Below are 24259 nucleotides of genomic sequence, written 5' to 3' on the forward strand. Positions count from 1 at the left end.
ATAAGGTTGTCACTCCGCTTCTCATCTAAACATGGATCTCGGATTTCATCTGCCATTTTTGGTCCAACATTTACAAAAAAACTGTTAAAACTGTTGACAACATCATCCATATTATCCATCTTCGTGTTATTTTCAACAAAATATTGAGGGTAGCTCTGTTGTTTAGTACCATTTTTAATAATACTGTTTAATATGTCCCACATTCCTTTAATGTTGTTTTTGTTATTACATAATATTGTGCTGTAATATTCCTTTCTACACACCCTTATAATATTAGTTAACTTTTTATATTTTTTGTATTTATTTTCTGCCTCTTTCGTTCATCTTTTAATGAACCCTCTATATAGTGTTGTTGTTTTTTTGCAGGCGTTTTGTAATCCCTTTGTGAACCATGGTTGATCTTTGTACTTTTGATATCTGTCACTTTGTTTTATTGGACAATTTTTACTATATAATGATGTGAATATTTTTATAAAAGTTTCATATGCACTATCAATGTCTTTTTCATTATATACATTCTCCCAATTTTGTGCCAATAAGTCATTCTTAAATGTATTCATGGTTTCCTCTGTCCTCATTCGCCTGTATTTTAGTCTCTCCTCTGGGTGATTTCTCTGCTGGCTATTATTATAAATTGTAAAAATTGGTAGGTGGTCACTGATATCATTTATTAATAGTCCGCTTACTGTATTATTTTCTATATCATTGGTGAATATGTTGTCAATTAGAGTAGGACAGTGGGTGGTGATTCTACTAGGTCTGGTGATTGTTGGATATAAACTCATGCTGTACATTGTATTGATGAAGTCATCAATTATTTGGTTCTGATTTGGATATAACAAGTCAATGTTACAGTCACGACAGATGAAAACGTTTTGGTTAGCTTTTAGAAAAAAAATCTTCTATCCATTCCTTGAATGCTTCAACACTAGAGCCTGGTGCTCTGTATATGCAACTGTATATGTATATATATCAGATGTGGAAGGTCAAGGTTAATGTGGTCTCCGTGGTAGTAGGAGCACTTGGGGCAGTGACAGTGACCCAATATATATATATATATATATATATATATATATATATATATATATATATATATATTACAGTCTGCTGGCAGGTCCAGCAGACTCTTAAGAGCTACCCCACTGGTCGTAAGGGCCATGTGTGTCCATCTTGACTCGGCGACTGATCCAGATAATCTTGATTAAGGGATTAAAGCGGAGGAGGACTCCTTATGCAGCCTGTATTCGGAGTGTGAAGAGCCTCACAGGTAATATCAGTTTCACTGTCTCTTAATTTGTTAAAACTCGGAGGAATATATGTATTTATAAGATTGTTGCATTTTAATTACTTTGCAATTGCTATCATTTTATTAACACTGATGGTACCGGAGTATACAGAATGTAGCCGCAAGAGGACACAAGCCAGTGTCTTATGGTGCCGGTCCAAAGCCCGGATAAATACAGAGGGTTGCATCAAGAATGGCATCCAGCGTAAAACTTTTGCCAAATCAAACATGCGAATCAGACCTATGACTTCCATACTGGATCGGTGGAGGCCTGTGTTAACAACAACCGCCATCGGCGCTGTTTACCTAAAGGGCGCCGGTGTGCCCGTAAGAAAAGAGAGAAGAGTATAGGACTGAGAGTAGGGACATTGAATGTTGGAACTATGACAGGAAAAGTTGGTTGACATGATGCAGAGGAGAAAGGTAGACATACTGTGTGTCCAGGAGACCAAGGCTAGAAGTTTAGGAGCAGGGTTCAAGTTGTTCTATCATGGTGTAGACAAGAAGAGAAATGGAGTAGGAGTTATCTTGAAGGGGGACTTTGTTAGGAATGTCCTGGAGGTAAAAAGAGTAGGTGTGATGTTCAGTGTTGTTAGTGGGTATGCTCCACAGGTAGAATGTGAGCTAGTGGAGAAGGAAATTCTGGTTGGACTTTGATGAAGTGATGTAGGGCATACCTAGAAGTGAGAGAGTTGTTATTGGTGCAGACTTCAAAGGACATGTTGGTGCAGGTAACAGAGGTGATGAGGAGGTGATGGGCAGGTTTGGTATCCAGGGGAGGAACGCAGAAGGACAGATGGTAGTTGACTTTGCAAAAAGAACGGAAATGGCTATAGTGAATACTTTCTTCCAGAAGAGGCAGGAACATAGGGTGACCTATAAGAGTGTAGGTAGGATCACACAGGTAGACTACATCTTATGTAGACCGTGTAATCTGAAGGAGATCAGTGACTGTAAAGTAGTGGTAGGTGAGAGTGTGGCCAAACAGCATAGGATGGTGGTGTGTAGGGTGACTGGTGGTGAGGAAGATGAAGAGGACAAAGACAGAGCGGAGGACAAAATGGTGGAAGCTGAAAAGGGAAGAGTGTTGCATGACTTTTAGGATGGAGTTAAGACAGTCTCTGGGTGGTCTGGGGGTGCTTCCAGATGACTGGACAACTACAGCTAATGTGATCAGGGAGACAGGTAGGAGAGTACTTGGTGTGTCATCTGGGAAAAAAGTAGATAAGGAGACTTGGTGGTGGGTTGAGGAGGTACAGGAGTGTATACAGAGAAAGAGGTTAGCTAAGAGGAAGTGGGACACTGAGAGGACTGAGGGGAGTAGACAGGAGTACAGGGAGATGCAGCGTAATGTGAAGGTAGAGGTAGCAAAGGCCAAACAAAGGGCTTATGATGACTTGTATGCTAGGTTGGACAGTAAGGAGGGAGAGACTGATCTATACAGGCTGGCAAAACAGAGAGACAGAGATGGGAAGGACGTGCAGCAGGTTAGGGTGATTAAGGATAGGGATGAAATTCTATTGACAGGAGCCAGTAGTGTGATGGGAAGATGGAAAGAGTACTTTGAAGAGTTGATGAACGTGGAAAATTAGAGAGAACAAAGACTAGAAGAGGTGACTGTTGTAGACCAGGAAGTAGCAAAGATCAGTCAGGATGAAGTGAGGAGGGCATTGAAGAGGATGAAGAGTGGAAAGGCAGTTGGCCCTGATGATATACCTGCAGAGGCTTGGAAGTGTCTAGGAGAGGTGGCAGTAGAGTTTCTGACTGGGTTGTATTTCAACAGGATCTTAGATAGTGACAAGATGCCAGAGGAATGGATGAGAATTGTGCTGGTGCCCATTTTTAAGAACAAAGGAGATGTGCAGAGTTGTGTCAACTACAGAGGAATAAAGCTGATGAGCCATACAATGAACAAATGGAGTAATGGAAGCTAGACTAAGGGCAGAAGTCAGCATTTGTGAGCAGCAGTATGGTTTCATGCCAAAAAAGAGTACTACAGATGCAGTATTTGCTTTGAGGATGTTGATAGAGAAGTACAGATAAAGCCAGGCGGAGCTGCAGTGTTTTTGTAGATCTGGAGAAAGCTTATGACAGGGTGCCCAGAGAGGAACTGTGGTATTGTATGAGGACGTCTGGAGTGGCAGAGAAGTATGTTAGAGCGAAGCAGCTCTGAGCCCCTTCTTGTTTGCTATGGTGATGAACAGGCTGACAGACGAGGTTAGACAGGAATCTCCATGGACTATGACGTTTGCAGATGACATTGTTATCTGCAGTGAGAGCAGGGAACAGGTGGAGGAGAAGCGAGAGGTGGAGGTTTGTCCTGGAAAGGAGAGGAATGAAGGTTAGCCGCAGTAAGACAGAGTACATGTGTGTGAATGAGAGGGACCCAAGTGGAAGAGTGAGGTTACAGGGAGAAGATATCAAGAAGGTGGAGGATTTTAAGTACTTAAGGTGAACAGTCCAGAGCAATGGAGAGTGTGGAAAACAGGTGAAGAAGCATGTACAGGCAGGATGGTACGGGTGGAGGAAAGTGGGGTGGGATGTGTGATAGAAGAGTTTCAGCTAAAATGAAAGGTAAGGTGTACAAAACTGTGGTGAGACCAGCGTGTTGTTTGGTCTAGAGACAGTGTCACTGAGGAAAAGACAGGAGACAGAGCTGGAGACAGCAGAGATGAAGATGCTTAGGTTCTCTTTGGGAGTGACCAGGAAGGATAGGATCAGGAATGAGTACATCAGAGGGACAGCACATGTTAGAGTTTTTGGAGATAAAGTCAGAGAGGCCAGACTGAGATGGTTTGGACATGTCCAGAGGAGAGATAGTGAATATATTGGTAGAAGGATGCTGAGTTTTGAACTGCCAGGCAGGAGGCCTAGAGGAAGACCGAAGTGGAGGTTTATGGATGTAGTGAAAGAGGACATGAATGTAGTTGGTGCGAGAGAAGAGGATGCAGAAGACAGGGTTAGATGGAGGCAACTGATTCGCTGTTGCAACCCCTGAAGGGAAAAGCCGAAAGGAAAAGAAGAAAAAGAAGTACTGGAGTATACAGTACATGTACTGTAGTCCATTAATAATGTTTAATGTGATTATTATTACATTTCACAGAAGATAAGATTTGAATTTTGGGTGATTTTCTCCCCCAGTTAATTCAGGCTAAAATTACTGCTCATTTAAATAAATTGCTTTTGTTTTTTGAATTGTATTTTTTAAACTAGAATAAGTAGGATAGTATCCATGCTGGGTAGACTGGTTATTTAGACAGCGAGCAATCTATAAACCTTATTTTTCGTTCTATTTTTTCAACAGGATATATTTGATCTCCTGGCTTTAATGCCTTCCATAAAGATCTCCAATCAATGGACTTTATCAGAGTTACTTGGGCAGCCGAGGATGTTAGGACTCGGAGCTCTTCTGGCATGGCTTCTCCTCTTCCATCTCCTTGTGAATGTTTGGCTCCTATGCATCTTCACCAGTCTCTTGGTGGTTCTTGGGGGTTGGCTTGGGTCCCGGGCTTTACTGGATGCAAACAGCCTTCTTCACTTGGAACATTTTTTGCCTCTTGGTAAAGTTAGCCCATCTCTGTATTCCCCTGAACATGAGCGGAGATTGAACCATGAGATTCACAGTGCTGTCCACAAGGCAATGCGTGATTTTGTGTCCTCATGGTATCGTAGTCTTCTACCAGAGGTGGAGGGGGAGTTTGAACAAGCAGTGTGCAGTTCAATGTTGGATTCAGTGATGGAGCTTAAAGAACGTGCACGGCTTGTGGACCGAAAAGCATTGGTTCAACGGCTGCTCGAGATGTATGGCTGTCATCTACAGAGCTATATGATGGCAAGAGAAATTCAGTCAAGGCAACAGGGGAGCGTTAGCCTCTGGCAGCTCTACAGTGAAGTAGACGACCCCCACCCTGCTGTGAGCAACACATCTGCTGAGCTCAGCTACTCAAGAGCTCTAGTTAACCTTGTCTTGCGTTTGCTTGTTCCGTACCCTCAAATGGAAACCAGGACTGGCGGTTACATGGTTTCAGAGCTCATCACGTCCAATGTGCTTTTGCCACTCATAAGCAGAGTATCTGATCCTGACTGGCTCAACCAGACCATTGTAGATATAATCAATAGGTCCCGAGAACCACAGGAAACAGACGTGGATCAGCTTCCTGTAGAGACGCTATACAAATGGCAGATTGAGAAAGAGTCGTGGACTACATGCAAGTCATTGTCTTCTGACCAAGTTGCCCTCACCAGCAGAAGCACCTCTGACCTTGACGACCTACAGAGCCAGAGTATTCTGTGTGAGAGGGATTCTTCACAAATCAGTATGGTTAGCCTGACATCTGCTGGGAAAGTAGAAGGCTGTCATGATGGTTTGCTGACACCATGCAAAATAAATTGCTGTTTACTCACATCAGACCAATACTCCCACCCATTAAAGCCCAAAATGATTTCAATGGATTCTCTAATTCAATCAGACTCAGAAGATGACCTGACCTGGGGTTTTTGTGATTGTGGTCCTTCAACAAACTTTTGTAACATGGCCAATATAAAGAATGACCAAACCTTTGGTTGCTTTGGTCATTTGAAACATCTCGGGCCAAAGTTGGTGATGCCGGAGGACTGCCAGTGGCCAGCCGGCATAGCCCAAGAAACATTGCCTAATAGTCCTCCAGGAAGACTTTGTCTGAGCCCCTCCAACTTCGATACCCCCAACAGCCAGACTGCATCTGTGAACATCAAGAATGTGCAAATTTCTGGTACTGTCACTGCAATGGAGCAGCGTGGCACAGGTGCACATCCCTATACTCTCTACACTGTAAAGGTCATACCACTTCCTATATTATTTTATGTTTAAATGTTACTTGAATACATACGTATAGTGTGCAAAATGCATATTGAACATGTCGCCAGTCTTCTTAGCAAATATATTTCTAAAGGTGCTACAGACATAAAATTTTCTCCAGATGTTGGTAACAGCACATGCAATCCACACATGGAAATAACTCCAACCTTACATGTGCATAAATTAAATTACGTAAATTTATTTAGGACTTTGTACAAAAGCATTAGTTGGTAATAACACCTTCAAGACACCTCATGCATGGAGAAAAACTTGCCTGCATTACTCAGTTATCAGATTGGATCTTTCTTTCACATGACGAATCTTCAAATCTGGAGGGTTGTGTGGGCCTGTTCTTTGAACATGATATATACAGTAGTTCTTCCTATAGATTTTCTTAAGGATTTTAAGTCAGGTTTATTTTCATCAGAAACAAGCGAGAGTTGCCTTGTCCATGTGTTTGGGGTAATTGCCTTGCTAAAATGTCATCTTTGTCATCCTAGAAGTTGGCAGCCAATTTTTATCAAGAATGTGTCTATACTTTTTTTTATTCATCCTTCCTTAGTTATATGAAGTTTTCCAGTGCCGTATGCTGAAGAACACTCACTCACCATGATGTTCCCACCTCCAAACTTCACTGTTGGGGTGATATGCAGTGCCATTTGACCACCAAACATGGTGTGCATTATTATGGCATCCAAAAAATTAAAAATTTTGATCATCTGACAAGAATAAATTCTCCCAGTATTTCACAGGCTTATCTAGATGTTGGCAACAAACTTTAAACAAGATTCACCACAGGGTTTTTTTTTGTAGTGGAGTCTTGCATGGTGAGTGTGAAACTCAACATTCAGTTGAGGAGTTTCTTGTTTTCTTTGAAACAATTGTACCCTCTAATTCCTGGCCTTTTTTAAGGTCTCCAGAAGTGATCTAGGGCTCTTGGACAACTCTTGGGATAATTCCTTTAACTCCCCAGTCAGAAATCTTGTGATGAGCACAAGCATGGCCAGTTTATGGCAACCTGTGTTGTTTTTATGTTTAGATTATGCCCTCAACAGTGCACACTGGAACTATCAAAAGTTTAGAAATCCTTCTGTAACCATTGCTATCAACATGTTTGAACAATAAGGTTGTGAAGGTCTTTAGAGAGCTCTTTGCTTGAGATTTTACTTGTGTGACATCTTGGCAATGAGACAACTTTTCATAGACCAGGTGGAAATGAACAATTGGATATTAATTTGCACATACAAAGGGCAGGGTTGCTTTTCTTTCAGCTTGAGTCTTGGCATGCCTTGACTTTCTGCACTTTCATTTCTTCAATACATTTTACCCAGGTCGTTCCCTTTTACTACACATTACTTCATTTTAGGATATCTGAGGTTTGATTTCTGTGCATGTGTGAGTTGCAACCCACATCTATTGAAATGTTCATGTCAGTAGCACCTTTAGGAATATATTTACTGAGAAGAATGAGGACATATGCGATACTTTTTTCAATTTCACCTGCTGTATTATTGGTAATCAAACACCGCCCTCCATGCTTTGTTTACAGTTTGAGACAGTGGCTGACACAGAAATCGGAGGTGGTCTGCAACTTACATCCTGTCATAGTGTCAACCGGAGATATAGCGAGTTCCTGAACTTGCAAACACGTTTAGAGGAGAAGCCTGAAGTCAAGAAAGTAATAAAGAGTAAGACATTACCCTGTTCTGCAAGACAATTAACTTTAGTTTTCCATTGTGTGTCATTGCATGTAAATATTGTGGATTTCAGATGTCAAAGGCCCAAAGAAAATGTTCCTTGACCTGCCTTTTGGCAATACAGACAGTGACAAAGTTGAAGCTCGTAAAAACCAACTGGATTTATACCTAAAAGTAGGTAAAGTACGTTTCAAAACTTCACTGGGAAAATTATTTTTCCATTTCATAATTAGTTTTTTTTTATAGCAACTCAGCAACATACCAGAGACATCCAACAGTGAGGACATGCAGGAATTCCTGGCTCTCAACGCGACTTTGACATATTTTGGAAGAAAGCCTTTTGTAAAGTCAAGGATTGATAAGGTGAGAAAGAATTAACAACCTACAGATGTTGAGAAGTTAGAGTGATTGCTAGAAGTATTATATATTTAAATTGAATTTTTGTAGTGTAACAGCTCAAAGATGAACAATTTAGTTTACGTTTTCGCAAACACCAGAGTGGATATGGGTTTGGCTACTTGGTTAACGTCATTTCATAGAGCAGGGGATGCTCGGTGATGTATTCAGGCAGACTGAATGTAGAGCAGACTGATGGATGGATTGGATGGATAGTCAGATGTTCTTAGAGGCCTGACTCGAAGGATCTGGGACACAAACAAGAAAAAAGCGTAGTGAGTACAAAAGTGTTTCCAAACTATTTGATCACAAAACCTGGCTGAGGCATTTTCAGGGTCTATTGGAGGAAAATGGCTATTAACATATGATTCAATTCAACTACCAAATCTACCCTGAAGTTGGGTAGATTTAGTTGCTATTGAATGAATTCTTAGTAGCTATGAAGTCAATTAAACATCGTTAATTAAGAAATTTACAACATAATGATTAACAATAAATACAGGGCACCCTGCAAAAAAGGCATAACTAATCAGTCCAACATTACATCACTGATCTACTCTGCCAAGACATAAAGCGTCTTTCGTGTTGGAAGTAGCTGGTGAAAAGATTTTTTCGTCCTTTTTCTGACTCGATCTTCCGAGTTGTGGGTCTTGACCTGAGTTGTGGGTCTTTTCCTGTGTCTGTTGGTGTGGGAATCAGATGGCAGCTGGCCCATTGCATGCGTTGAGAATAGTGTCATTAGCTGACTCTGGCAATGCAGCGCAGGTGGCTGGTGTGGCTAAACTGAAGTGAAGACTACATCTTAGCTAAGGTGGGAGAATCAGCTGATTCTCTGCATGCATTATGAGCACAGACATGTACTTAGAGGAGCAAGGAAGGAAAAAAGAGGGTGTCCTGCATCCTGCCCTAAAGTCTTTGCTGGTGCTACTAACTTCTAAATTTGGGAGCACCAGTGCTACCAAGAAAAAAAGTTCATTTCGAGCCCTGCTATGGACCATGCAGGACAACACTTTTGTATGACATGAGTGACTGAATGACTCGGTACTGAATGGAGGATGAGATGAGAGTTAAGTACAACTTCTTTCGACTGAAGAGTGACTGCAAGTGTGCAGGATAAACAGCTGCAGGTGATCTTTTTGAAAGTACACAGCAAACAGGCATCAGACACAAACACCAGGAGGAGAAATGCCATTATTCCCCTCCTGAGTTAGATAGGAAGAGTGACATCAGACTGATGCTAATTATAAAGAGGAAGACAGCAGCAACCAAATAGCTTAGCATAAAAAAATCAAGTGGAACCGGCTCACTTAGCTCTGTGGAAAAGGGAACAAAATCAACACTTCTTCTTTGCAGATGATGGAGAATGCCCTAGACACCTTGAAGACAGCATTCCCGCTTCCTGAGCCTCTCAGTCCGATAGATGACCTGGAGGCTGATGGAAGAGCTATTGACAACAGAAAGTACAGGTAAGAGCTCTGGATCAGCCCCATACAGTTGTGTCCTGGATTTCTTTCTAGATGAAATCCACCATCAGTGTGTTTAATGACCCAGATCACATTCTGCCTGGGAGTGGCTCGGAGCCAGTTGAAGGGGTAATTTCTTCATTAGACACAACTGAATAAACAAGGGAAAAGAAAAATGTGTTGTTTGTTTCTTGCCTCAATTTATTTTCTTTGATCCCTTTCTAATGCGCAACAACTCATTGAATCTTATACTGCAGGATTGTAAAACATTACTGCAGACAAACCCCAAGGATACAATATAAGAGTTTCCTTCTCACATATTTGTCTGGAAATTGGAAAGGTCTTGAGTAAACTGGGGTATGTCTGTTTTTGTGTCTCATTCATCAGGAGGCTTATGTTTCCAAGCAAAATTTCCCCATCACTCAATATACCTGAACTACATCCCAAGGTGATGTACTGCTTCAGCGAAGGCAGTTCTGTAAGTCTTTGGTCATATTTACCGTTCCTGAAATATATTACTTAGCAAACACATATTGGGAACCAATTGCTTGCTATATTTGGTCATTTTAATTTTTTAGGTCTTGAATGGAATGTCACTGTCTGGCCTTGAGAGCTTTGTCATGGAGCAGGAAAGACTTTTATGTGGGCAAAATGGGAAAGATTCAGCTAAGCAGAACTTTAACCAGTCAAGCAAAGACAAGAAGGCATCATTGAAGACTCATGGGACAGGTTCATTTTTGTAATTTGATAATTAATATTTAACAGTCTTCTCTTATTTGCAATCTAAAAGTCTTAGGATCACTTGTTGCTCAGCATGCAGTAACAAAGTATCACCACCTGGTGGCAGCAAAACTGTTCTGTTATTTTGGACATTTGGTTAGTAAGATTCCTGCATTGATGTGCTGTGTGCAGAAAAGTGTGTCTTAATGTGTTTTAATGTGCATGTGTACTGCAGACACAGCCGTAGCAGATGTTGCTTTGAACATTTTGTGCCTGGTGATGAAAGACCAGTGGAGTTGGCTTTGCACTGAGAACATCCAGAAGACCATCAGACTGCTCTTTGGCACCTTCATCGAGAGGTTAGAATTTCTTTTTTTGCTTCTGAGCTAAGTTTGTGTTTGCAATAATCAATTCAACTCATATCTTTGGGGTTTTATTCATAATTGTACCTCATGGAATTTATTTTTCATCCAATATGAGGTTCCTATTGTCAATTCTGTTTTCATGTAAAAATGGACCAGAACTATTTCACAACAGTAGAAACTGTGGCACTCAACTGTGTATTCAGGTGAATGCCCAGACCTGGGTCCTTCTATAGTATAACTCTAACACTATTAACATTTCATTCTTTTTATGGCACAAGTTGATTTGTAGTAGATAATCTTCAGGAGATTATCACTGATTGTTCTTACCTTTAGAAAAGTTTTTCTCTAAATGTTTTATAACTCTAACTGATGTCTTTTATTATTTTTTTATTTTGGAACTCTGCTTGACAAGTCTCTAGTGTTTTGCTGTCATGAATCCGTCAGCTAGTCATCATATGTTGACTTGACATGTGCCTCTGGGAGTTTTATGGTTCACCAAGCATGCCAGCAAACAATGTTTCTGCTGCTGCCATGCTGTAAAGAATTTTTAGGATGTCTTTTTTCTTTCATCCCCACTGTATGTATGACTTTCATTATCTACAAATCACGCGGAGCATATCTGCATGAATATGCACTGTTTTTAAAGAATTGGCTGATAACTAATAAAAAGATAGTTATTCACAGAAGTCGTTAACACTTAACTAATTTCCATCTAGGTGGTTGGATGTTGGAGTTGCCCACCTTACCAGTGCACCTTGCTGGGTGATTTATCTACAAGTGCTGCAGGAGGCAGTCTGGCCAGGCGGCACGCTGCCTGCCCAACCACAACCAGAGCGTAGCGGCGCAGAGAGGGAGGAAACCAAAAAGCAATGTCTGGACTGTTTGATGCAACTGCTTCCAGGTACATAGCAGCAGTTAGATTCTGGTTGCAGTTGTGTTTTAAAGCTTGTTAAATGCTGTTTTAATTTAAAAGGCTTCTGAAGCTATGATGGCCTAATTGACTTTTTTCACTATTGGTGTTGGAGCAGAGCTCATCACTGACATGCTAGGAAGTGACAAGTACAGACTGAGCTTGGAGACTATGCTGGCATCTCTGCAGGATCATCACATAAACAAGTGAGTCTAAAACCTGTTGAGTCAACGCACATCTGAGTTTATGACACCAAGAGTCAGTCAAGATGAATGTTGTGTACAGGATTTATGTGGTCATATCTATAAACTAAAGTAATAACACAAATTGTTTACCACATCTCAGACTAAACAGTTGATCAACCTAGCAAACCTGCTATTAATTTTTTTTTAATGTCAACAAACTCCCAATTTGGAACTGGACATATTTTTGTCCATTTCATTTTCTGCATTGAACTGATTTACTGCAAACACAAATATATTCAGCTGCCAACAAACTAGCACATTATTTTAATCATGTACCTCAATCAATTCCTAATTACTTGAGGACCGTTTTCAATAAAATGAAAAGAAAACAGTAAACTTAACACATAAAGCTCTGATGCTGGGCCAAATGACATTTACTTGAAGTCGTTCTGATGATTCCTGCTAGTACAGGTCAGCTGACAACAATCTGGACAATCACTAGTGTGATGGATCCCTCTACTGTATTTTCCCATTTTATTATTTAATATAATCCTATAATAATATAATATATAATCCTAATAATTTCCTAATCCTATAATCCTCTATGTTAAGAGTCTCATTTGTTTGGCCATGTGCAGGCATCTTATCTACTGCATTTGTGACCTGTTGCTGGAGTTCCTGATCCCTGAGTCATGTGACGAGGCCTTCCAGAGCTCCCTGCTGCAAAGTCTGACCAGAGAAGCTCAGAGGGACAACCCTCACATATGACCACACAATCAGGAATAACATGCCTCATAGTTGTAAGCAGCTGGTGGATTATATGCAGAATGTGGGTGAGAGCACAGAATAGTGATGGTCATTATCTGACTGGTTGGTCATAAAAGCGAACTCATCGATAATGAGCGACCAGGCCAGAGATTATGTTCATATATTACCGAAACATTCTACAAAACCTGATGAATTCATACCAGTGAACATTTCCATGTGGAAAAAATACTTATATCATTCACTGATGTGTTTAGCTTGTTTGATGGAAGTTCTTTAATTATTCTCAGAGATCTGTAGTAACATTTTAGGGGGCTATTCATTTTTTTAACTGTTAGTGTGCCTTCAGGGGGGCTGTCAGTGATGAAACTTGTTTACTGTATGTATTTAGTTACTATCAGTTAAAGAACTTTTTGTCTATCGTACATATGAGGCTTCAAGTTGATCGGATTCTAAGACTTACATCAATAATCAATAAATGTCTTAAATGTATAATGGTGTGTGATTTTTCTGTGTGCAGAGCCCCTGACTGACAACTGAGGTTGATACAGTATATTAGCTACAGCTTCTGTAGGTTACTCAATCATCATTCCATTATTTTAAACCTGCTCCAGCTCCAGATACACAAATCTAGACCAAGAACTGCTGATCACTGGTGAGAAGGAGCCATTCAACATGTTTCACAAATCCTGATATCATCGAAGGTTCTCATCATTAGATTAAAGTACAATCTGCTTCAGTTTGTGGTTGCTGTGAAACCAGGCCTCTGACTGGTTGGTTGTTATTCAGCTTTGGTTCAAACTTGGTTTGAAGGAAAGTATAACTGCATGATACAAACAGTGGTTAGCTTGAATCTATAGTCACAAGTTGATTGCACTCAAAGCTTGCTCGACCATGAGGATTGTGTTTACACAGTGCTTGGGTGATATTTTATTGAGATTCTTTCTATTTCTGTGCTGAGATGACGTATATATAGATCATATTTCATCTGAACATGAGTTTTTCTATCATAATAGCTTCAAAGTAAAACTTGATTATCTTAATAGGAGTTTGTATTGACGATTGTGGTATTGAAGACTGTTTTACCAACGGTGGAACAGTCTTTGGGTTAAATGATCTTAATGCACTTTGTGTGGTTGGGATATTCACATAAAATCCCATACTTAGATGTCAGTACAGGTTTTTTATTTTTCCTGTGGTCTTTTGATGCTCACCACCTTCTGAAAAATATATTTTCTTGGATGAATCTGTAATAATTTGATAGGCTAACTTATGAATGTAGAAAGATGTATGATGTATTAACACATGGTAACAAAATGTAGTTTAATATAAAATCCCTCGTCATCACAAATTACCAGCCAATTTTTCCTGTTCCAAACCACGTGGACATCAGATGATATGAGATATCATTTTTACATGTTAATGTTCTTGTTGCTACACATGACATCAGAGCGAGTTTGCTGAACTTAAGTGAACAAATGGGAAGGCTTAGCTTCATAAACTCTGTTTTGCATCTGTCCTAATAGCATTAAACGCTGAGCTCTCTTGGTGTGTGTCCTGTGTAGCGAGCTGATGTTCCAGCAGAGAGCAAATACTTATCTTTGAACTGTCTGTCTTGCACTTAAACAAAACAACATTTGGTCATGAGACCAGCAAACAGACAAAAACTAGGATGTAACATTTAATCAGACTGAAATGTTTGAATATTGTCCGTCTGCTGTGACTTCTGCTAATTCAATACATGTTTAGCACTCAATGACCAAATCAATTTGTCTTTGTGGGAACAGGATTGGGGTGATTTCAAGTTCCTACAGGTAATATTTTGGATTTAAAGGAGCAATCCATCAACATGTTGGACACTTCGAGGAAATATGAGGTATCTCCCTATGGATGCGCATGGACAATATTAAAATCATTGGGTCACATAATTTTATTAACTCAAATAGATGATGCAGCTAGAATTACTGCACGCCCAGATGCTTTTGGTCAGTAGAGAGATTTTAAAGCCAAATAATAAAATTGTAAAATGATAAACAGGCCTTAAACAAATAATGACAAATTGTGAGACTTGAAGAGGAAACAGTTTCTTAAGGACAATATTGACTCAATATCAGGAATACTGAATATTGAGTCCAAACTTTAAATTGTGTTAGGTTGTATGCTATGTTATGATTTGCTCGTTTTGTCTTGGTGTGCAGCTCAGCAGGACTTCATAAACATGAGCTGAGGAACATTTAGGCCAACTCACTTCCTTTCTCATGATATCATGGTACTGGCGGGTTCCCACCTCCTGTCTCTGCTGTATGACTCCCCCTGGCAACCAGAGGAGACACAACACTCATCGCATTGATGGTTGTTACCTCTTTTAAAGTCAAAGCAGCTGCACTTTCATCACAAGTTTCGCAACTAATCTCTGACTTACATTAAAATTGCAGCAAAAACACCTAAAAAAAAAAATAAAGGACTGTGTGACTGAGATGGTAATGATTTCAACAGTTTAAGTCTGGATTTAAATTATGTAAGACATGATTTGATTTTTAAGTAACTTCTTTTTTTTTACACTCCTTTTAAACTTCCTTTCCTACATGTTATACAGCACTTCCAAATATATGTATTATTATTACGATAAATACCAATACATTCTTCATATCTTCAGCTTCATTCTTCATAAGTGCCACACTTTTCTCAACAATTTTTAAATGTTTTACTTACTCATGCTAACTTAAACTCTTCATCTTGACACAAAGATCGGTACTGTCAACTGTTTTAAAAAAGACTCATTACTTCAGGTCATGTTTTTTATGTGTGTCGTCAAATACTTTCCTGACATCAAGACGGATTTCAGGCTAAATGGGCAATAAGACACTGAAAAGACAATTTTTCAGTGTGTCCATCAATGCATATGCTGAATACATTCTTTGCCTGTGGATGGCAGTAATAGTGAATACACTTCCTTTACCTTTAAAATAATATATCAGTATGACACGAGGTTCAGTCAGGCTTGCATAGATCAGCTGTATAATTATAAAAATGCCTGTCAACTTCAAATTTACTTTAATACTAGCAAGTACATTTCCACTTTGATGTGTGTGTAGCTGTTGAGTCTGTCAGCATCTCTTCTAACTATAATTCTACCTGGGTAAAAAAAATGTGTATTTCTGGCACCTCTGTTTAAAGGTGAATCTGGATTGGTTCATGGTGTTGATTTATGAAGTAAATGTCAAAGCTTTTCAATTAACTTATGTGGGAAGGGTCCATATACAAATGAGTATTTGAAGTCATCATGTTCCATTTGCTTCCTGGCCATAAGGAAAGTTGTCTTAGGCAGCGTTTTAGTGTCATATTTGCTTGAAGCTCATCAAGACAAGTATCATTATCATCACATATGGCTGATGATGTATGGGAATCCTGACATGTTACCAAAAAAAAAATCCCCAACCTGATGTCCTGTAAATGAAAATTTGGGACACCAGCCATGTATGACACTTCACTCATTTACCACAGTGAATCCCAGCAATCTTATAAAAGTCGACCACCAGTTGCAGTGATTATCATTAGGTGAGTAGGTTTCAAGGGGGAATTCCATCTTGTAAAAATGAATGGACATACTCGTGTGCATTTGTGCACACATTCCCAGATGCAGTGCTTTCTCATAGCAGAGGAGGATCACCAGCCAACATTGTGTGTATGTGTTACATCTGTATTCCAAGAGAAGCCTTTATTTTTTTTCCATCTTGCAGCTATTATCCCAGACTGTAAATAAAAACAGGATTATAGTTGAGTCGTTGCAGATGTGATATCTGACAAAAAAGTTGAAATATGACAGAAACGCAGCAACATCTCTTGCTTTAAGCATGCCCAGCTGGTCAAGCATCTGACTCTATTAAAGTGAAAAGTGAATCTGGATCACGTTAGTCTTGTGTCCTCTGTGGCACAGTGCAGATGTGCAGTGAGACACACCGCCCCAGTGCCTTTTTTATATCTACATAGACTGCAAAAACTCAGCTGATCATATTTTGTGGAAACCAGCAGTAAAATGATCCAGTTGCAATCCTCTATCCTATACTCTGCCCCTGTCCAGCTCTATTTGCCTGTGTGGTCAGCAGTTTAGGTCAGAGAGATGGAGTGATGTGAAGGAAAAAAACAGAAATGAAACTGCTAAGTGGATAAATGTTCTCAGGTTTTATGAGATTTAAAAAGTCATTTGTGATAAGGCGGAAATGTGACATATTGTAAATGTCAGTGTTCATGTGTTCGTCCGTTTGTCTGTCCGTCCATTAGTTATTCCGTTATCTTTGCAACAGTTGCAGACAGTAAGATGAAACAAAACGCACATTGCTCGGGCGGCAAAAGGGATGAAAATGAGATGACAACCTTTACCTTGAGAAAAGAAGGTCAATGTCAAATTTAAATTTTCATACACTCAGGAACCAAATAAGATAGAAAGACAAGAGAGACGGCCAGTGTCAGTAAGACCATAGAGCAAAGCTAGTGCTTTGATCTATGAAAGTACGTCGGAGTGACATTTTAATTCAGAGGTGTTGTGGGATGTTGCATCTCTGACTGCCTAGGTTGTAGTTTGACACTACAACTCCTGATTATTGCATTGACATTCAAAAATGAGCATAAACCAATTATGTAAACACCCCCTGGTTAATGGACTATGATTCTAAAGAAAAAATTAATATTACAGACATTCGCATCTTTATTTGAGACCATATTTGGGAGAGGCAAAGCTTAGGAGCGATATCCCGATAGGATATGAGCAAAGAACTGATCACGTTGTAATTTAAGGTGGACACACTAAAACATTCACTTCACAAAGCCTGCCTACCTACGTCCCTCCCTCCCTGATGAAGTCAGAAGAACCACATCAACAGCAAACAGCAGAGACATAATTCAGAGACGTTCTCCTATCAACAGTTCACTCTGATATCCGCCAGGGACTGATCTCTGGTATCTGAAGGGAAACTACAAACTATGCTGCTGGTTTCCAGTATGTTTAGCTTTTGATATTCTATAGACAAGCAAAGCTCAGCCCTAACCTCTCATTGCAGGTCAATGAGGGGAGTTATTGTTTTGCTCTTGTATCATTAAGTCCATATGATGTATGGCTCTCAGTATTTCACAATAAAAGAGCACAGTTAAAGAAAAGTCAAAAAGAATTATCATAATTTTTTTGTAGATGGTCCTGTCTGTCCTACTTTGAAGGATTCTAATCAATCTCAAAACCATTATATGTCCATCTCAACGATTTCTTCTTAAACATCTTTTCTGAAACAGAAATGTTGATTGTTTTTAAAATGTTTTACAGCTAACAAGGGCTGTTTTTAAAGGAGAAGCCAAAACACTGTCAAATGTGAGTGTGCTGTAGAGGATATTACATTCCTTCTGTTTCTGTTTAGCCAGAGTTTTATAGGTTGTCCTGAGAACTTTTGGCATTTGTAAAGGAATGGATTAATTTTTTTTATTAATCTGACATAATCTAAACCTATAATCATAACTCTGACTCAAAATATCTGAATGCAAGAGGGAAAATGTGCTGTTTGTTATCTCAATAATTCACGGCAGAGCTTCAACGAACCATGTAAGGTAAAATATGTTCTTTTTCTGGACCAAAACATCTCTGGAGTGCGTTTACACTCATCTCATCTGCCAACATGCATTATGTGTACTTTTAAGGTGCTGACAATGCTATGTTGGTATTGCTATGTTGGTATGCTTTTTCAGAGAAGTATCTTGCATGCAGAGATTGCCTTGCATTTTCTTGACACCAGCTGCCTCAGGATAATGAAACGAATCACGTCTGTGAAATTCTCTTTTTTCCCTGTGAACTGACGATCGGGAGAATGGTACCCTGCAAAATATAACATTATAAACATGCTTGTAAAGTTTTTTTTCACTCCCCTCAGTACACTTTCTTAAACATGGTTGTAGTTACCGGGTCTACCTCAAAGGAAGTGTAAAAAGTGACACCACCTGTCACTTTAATAACTAGGCTATGTAAGCCCTGGGCAAAGGCTGGGTTTATGCTCAGTCTTCTCTGTTTAAACAGGTACACCATGGTAATAAGGCTTCCAAAGGACTCCTGGTTTGGCTCCTAATGGGAGGATGTGTTGAATACACTATATAATCTACAATACTGACTCTCAGTAGCCACTGCAGCACATGCACCACACTTTTTACACTTAAAAGCAGGTATTGTGGAGTGGAGCTGCTGTAATTTCTCTTGCAATGTGTGAGGTCATGTTTATCAGCCCTGGTGAAGGCAGTCATATTTGACTTGAATTCAGGAATCCTGTCCTCTACAGATGCAGAGAGCAAATGGAGGTTATGTAAACGGTCTTACACAGTGTGTGTGTGTGTGTGTGTGTGTGTGTGTGTGTGTGTGTGTGTGTGTGTGTGTGTGTGTGTTTAATTCAACCCAGAGGAGTTCATGGTGGCAGTAAGAGGAGTTTAGTTATGCATTGTGCCAGTTTAGAATAACTGTTGCGTGATAAGTGTCAGACAATGCTTTTAGTTTGAATAAGTATAGTTGGACCTGATGATGAAATCGTGCTATTATTCACAAAGTTATATTGAATGCAGACCCGAGTTAATATTCTTGCTTCAATCCTGAGAATCCACACATGCCATGCTGTCATACCAGCAATTAACATAATACAATGTGCAGTTTAGGATCTGATATGTGGTCCTGGCATAGAAGCAGGCATAACTGTACAAAGATGTATATTTTGCACATTGCAGGTTTTATACTGAATAAGGAAACAATGAAATGTACTTTGGTGAGCCAAGAGATGACATAGCACAGAACCTCCCTTTGTTTTTTGTCAAATCCTGAATATGAATCGTTTCTGACTGTGGTTCTGTCCAAGTACATTCTCAAGACTCATTGCTGCGTGGAGTTGTTAGGTTGGCATTCCCTGGACTGGAACACATTCGAGCAATCGACAAAGCAAAAATGATATAATAAATGAAAAAGCTAACAAAAATCAAACAACTACTGGTAATTAGAAATACACACACATCTAATAAACCCAAGGTGGTGGCCTGGAGTTTAACTGATGGTTTTATAGCATAATTTGCATTTTGAAAGTAATTTTCATGATCATTTTAAGGTTATTTTGACTGTCTTTTTTATAATCCAAAATGTGTTGTGCTGATTTTGTTTATTTCAGACTAGCTTGATGAAACATCTATGATGGAGACATAAACTTGACCATCTGATCTGGTCGGAGGAAGAACACAGGCTCTGTCATACGCTGGATGATTGAGACTAGAACTCTTCATCCTCTTTCCGAACTGCAATATTTATGAAATGAGCATCTGTATACAGAGACTGAGGGAAAAAAAGACCCATAAACGTCCATTTGGCAACTGACCTGCATAAAATGAGGTCTGATGACTTTATGGGGCCTTTGGGAGTTCTAGGAAACCATTGTAATCGGATTTAGACTGTGACCACTCTCCAGTGAGATGAAAGCCATGTCATACCAGCAGTAGGTCTTAGAAGAGGCACCGCTGCTTAACAGTATGTTTTGTTGATACATGTGATCTCATTCACTAGAAGAAAGCATCTCATTCAACCTGAATTTCATCACATAAATATAAAGATTTGTTTTAGATATGAAGTGTCTATATGTGAACTGTGTTCTATAATATTGCAGTAATCTTCCAAGACAAGGCTAATTTTAATTTTCACTTTGATACAGTTATTATTTGATTTTGGTTTATGCACATACATCTATTAGGGAAGCGTGCAATCTTGTTCAAGGGAACAATTTCATTAATTCAAAACAGAAGAGAAACACTTGTTACGTCTCTAGGGCTCTGTCTGCTTTCAGAGGCCACAAGAAAGCACAGCTCTGGATTACATGAGTCTCTGCGGTGATGACGTGAGTGCATCACTGCTGCACAGACAAAACCATCGTACTAACATTAGCACATTGCAGACGGTCACAAATAAGGCTTGACTTCAAAAGATGCATTTTGCCTTTCTAATTTCAAACGTCAGAGTGGAGTGTGAAGGGACAAAAGGGGGAGGAAACCCTGCTGATACATGCAACACATGAAAAGAAGGCAGCTGATATAAAACAGAAAAAAACACAACAAAGCCAAGATTCATGTAGGACTGTCTCCTCATCGTCTGTCACAGTAACATTCTACTGACATTATGTTATTGATACTGTAACATGAAATAAAAGAACTCTTTGTCAACTGCATGCCAGTATTTGGAAAATTTGGCTGAAAAGCTCTGGGTGGAGAGGGAACAGTGATGTCAGGACAGAACAGTCAGCTCTGCCAAACTGAATTTCTTGCGTAATATGTATAAAGAAAATAGTTTTGTAGATCTTCTATTGTAACAGAAATCTAAACTTTCAAGTTGAAGTTCAATTAAATTGTTTGATTTCCACAATGGAAAAGAGTTGATGAGATTAAAAATTTGGATATGTGTGCATGAATGTTCACCATTTTGCAGGATTTGAGCAAGACTGAGGACCACGTTTCTGTGGGTGTCTGACATAATTTTTGAATATGTTTTTTTGTCACCTGTGCCATTTTTTCTCAGGCAACTGAAATGGAATACTCAATCTAACTGAGATAGTCAGAGGCAGTGTTGTGAGTTTTCAATGTACAGTCTTTCATATTAATCTTAAAAGAGGTTTTTAGATTTTGAGGCGTATCCAGAAGAAAATCAGATGTGGTACAAGGTCAATACAATATCAACAAATCTATCCATCCATCCATCCATCCATTTTCTGCTGCTGTATCCACCGTAGCGGGTCACGGGGAGCCGGACCCTATCCCAGCTGGCATAGGGCGTGAGGTGAGGGACACTCCGGGCATAATACCAGTGCACCGCAGGATATCAACAAATACTTACAGGTAATTAAATCTAATGATGATTATAATTGTGAACGCAACTTGTTTGCTTATTGATTTAATAAAACATGTGTGCAGTGGTTCCAAAGCCTGTTCTTGTGTCTGTCAAAGCTAAATACAGAGAAATGAAACATGACCTCAGCTGGACCTCCAGGCAGAAGATGATTCAGATGTATTTTTGCCATTCATTGTGATCACGTACATCTACGTACACAGAACTGGTGAATAACAGCAGTGCTGCTCTTGAGCCAGAGTTTGTTTCATTCCTCCCTCCCGGGGAGTCAAAGAGTTTGCATTAATACTTGGCTCTACGAAAGAGGACTTTCTGAAACTTGGGCTGCCCTCAGTAAATGTCTCTCTGTCACAGTGTGATCTGAACAAACAAGGCAGAAACACTTAGGACCAAACATGCAGTACGGAGCAGTGATTCCTCTCATGTTATTGCACAGATGTCAGCTTCCCTTCAGTTTGTAAGTGTCTCTGACACTTTGACATCTCCCTCTGATTGGACTGTGATTGCTGTGAATGGAGCTCATGAGCTCATACTAACACTGAACACTTTCAAATTTTGACTACCTTATTTAAATTTGCATTCGCAGAACTTTTTCCTCTCTGTGTATCTCATGTTTTGTTCTTATGGATACCGCAGCTGGTTTACATCCAAGCTGTTGAATCATAAAATTTCCATATCAGTTCATGAAGGTCCAACATATGCATTCAGTAAAGTGATTCATGTCTCGGAACAGTTTGTACAAATGATTCTTTTGGTAAAGAAAAGTGTGCAGTAACACACATTTCTTTACCAATTTGAACTCCTTAACTGTTTAATTATTAGTAGCATTAGCATTATTATTCATTTTAGAGCCATGTTTTTGGAAAAGTGAAATCTAACTCGAGATAAACTCCAGTAATGCAGTTAGATTTCTGAAGGTAGTTGTCCTTTGTGAAAGAATGACTCATGTGAGAATTGTTCAGTGATGGATGGATAGATAGACAGACAGACGAACAGACTGATGGACAGGCGGGCCGACGGACGGACAGACAGACAGACAGACAGACAGACAGACAGATAGATTGTCAAGCAGATTAGTGAAGCGCTGTCCTACCAGAAGAGGGAACTAAACTACTATGAAGATGAACTCCATTACGGCTTTGTTTAGAAAAAATGGACCACAATTGCAAACAACTTCACATGGGGAACTTTAGTGCTGTGTTGTGTAATTATTTTTGTGCTACATGTTCACCAGCTAGATGTTCACTTTGCGTGACGGCAGATTTTTAGGAGCTTTATCATTGAAAACTGTTGTAAACTACAGTTTACAGAAAATTTTAATTTGTGACTGTTTTTATATCAAGATATTCTTTAAACTGTTTTCAGGCACAGTTAATTCACAGACAGGCGAGAAGTAAGCTAAACACTGCATAAGAATATGTTCCTCTTGCGGCTTGAAATAACCCATTTTACCAGTTTTTTCCAGTGTGACACAGACGTACGACAATGTCACCTACCAATGCAGAAGATGTGTCGACCCCTGCCGGCTTCATGTCGGCCTTCCACCACAGGCAGTTCTGTAGTTGGTGTCAGTGAACCTCTGTGGAGTTATGTAACACCAACAGGAGTATAGGCTGGTGATTTATTGTACAGGTGTTGGGAGACTCAGAAATGGTAGCGCTCCTGTCATAAAACAATACTAGTCGTATGTTCACTGGTGCACAGGGTCAAGAGGCACATGTGGGCAGATGGAAAGACATGTTAGCCTTCGTTCTTATGAAGATGGAAGATTTCACACCCAGGACTTTACAGTGCCCACACTTATTTAAAAGTGGCATCATAGACATGAGCTTATGTTGGTTTCCCCTTCTATGTTCCAGATCCAGATGTTCTGTTGCAATGGAGATTGGTGTGTGAGTGCATTGAATGAAAGACAAGGAAGACCTGTGCAGAAATCATGGAGGTAAATATTCATGTTCCATATTTTTCTTTTTCTTCCTGCTAAGTCTGTAAAAGACTTAGCAGGACGGGAGGAAAGATGTCTGTTAATGTTTAGCTTGGAGAACAGCTTCCATATGAATTTTTACACAACATAAGAAAATTGTTCTTTAAGATTTCTCCATATGTTGTACTATAATGTTCATGCTATGAAAGAACAAAAAGTTGTTTAAAGTCAAAGATGGTACGGTGGTGTTCTGATTAGAACAGTCACAGCACGGGTCTTTGAATTCAGCCTTTCCTTGTGGAGTTTCCATGTTCCCTGTCTGCCTGGGATCCCTCTGTGTGCTTCAGCGTCCTCACAGACTACAAAAGCATTCAAAATTGGGGATTCTAAATTAGCATGAGTCATTGGGACTGGTCCTAGACTTGTTCTGGGTGTATAAATATCGTCCATTGCCAGCCGGGATTAGCTCCAGCCCCCACACAACCCTAAAGAGGATACACGGTTGTGAAAGATGAATGGATGTTTAATTTCCTGGTTGATTTAGCGACACCTGTGACATTTATTGTTCACTGCATTCTTTACAAAGCCCTGTACAATAGCTCTACCTCTATGGCCACAAATTAGATTTTTCATGTATGCAATGTGCACATATGGCTCCTGTTCCAGATTTAGTCCAGTGAATTAATGCATTGCCTCCGTTGAATTTCTTCTGCATGTGGATGCCATTTGAATCCAGTGCAGGAAAAACACTCCCAACTGAAAAAGAGTAGCGGTAAATAACAGGTGTAAAGTGGTTGTTCTACCAGTGGCAGTCAT

At 39.7% G+C, this 24259-nt stretch overlaps 1 protein-coding gene and 1 long non-coding RNA gene across 3 annotated transcripts; one reads left to right on the forward strand and one right to left on the reverse strand.

Moving 5' to 3' along the window:
* The first annotated feature begins 1214 nt into the window (after nt 1–1214).
* On the forward strand, nt 1215–13103 carry snx19a (sorting nexin 19a). Of its 2 annotated transcripts, none has more exons than XM_068330340.1 (12): nt 1215–1267; nt 4590–6101; nt 7672–7810; nt 7893–7993; nt 8066–8182; nt 9569–9681; nt 10066–10156; nt 10257–10407; nt 10634–10757; nt 11480–11664; nt 11792–11879; nt 12497–13103. In XM_068330340.1, the coding sequence occupies exons 2-12, from the start codon at nt 4614–4616 to the stop codon at nt 12624–12626; spliced, it is 2727 nt and encodes a 908-aa protein (XP_068186441.1). In that variant the 5' UTR covers nt 1215–1267; nt 4590–4613; the 3' UTR covers nt 12627–13103. The 2 variants fall into 2 exon arrangements, with proteins under 2 accessions (XP_068186441.1, XP_068186442.1); XM_068330341.1 differs by having other exon boundaries at nt 10066–10126.
* Nucleotides 8269–17370, reverse strand: LOC137605673 (uncharacterized). Its single transcript, XR_011037770.1, has 3 exons — nt 17319–17370; nt 9523–9659; nt 8269–8463 (listed from the first exon to the last, which is right to left on the reverse strand). It is a non-coding gene; the product is annotated as an uncharacterized lncRNA (long non-coding RNA).
* Between the last annotated feature and the right edge of the window lie 6889 nt (nt 17371–24259).

The sequence above is a fragment of the Antennarius striatus genome, chromosome 13 (genome assembly GCF_040054535.1).
Source record: "Antennarius striatus isolate MH-2024 chromosome 13, ASM4005453v1, whole genome shotgun sequence".
Lineage (NCBI taxonomy): Eukaryota > Metazoa > Chordata > Actinopteri > Lophiiformes > Antennariidae > Antennarius > Antennarius striatus.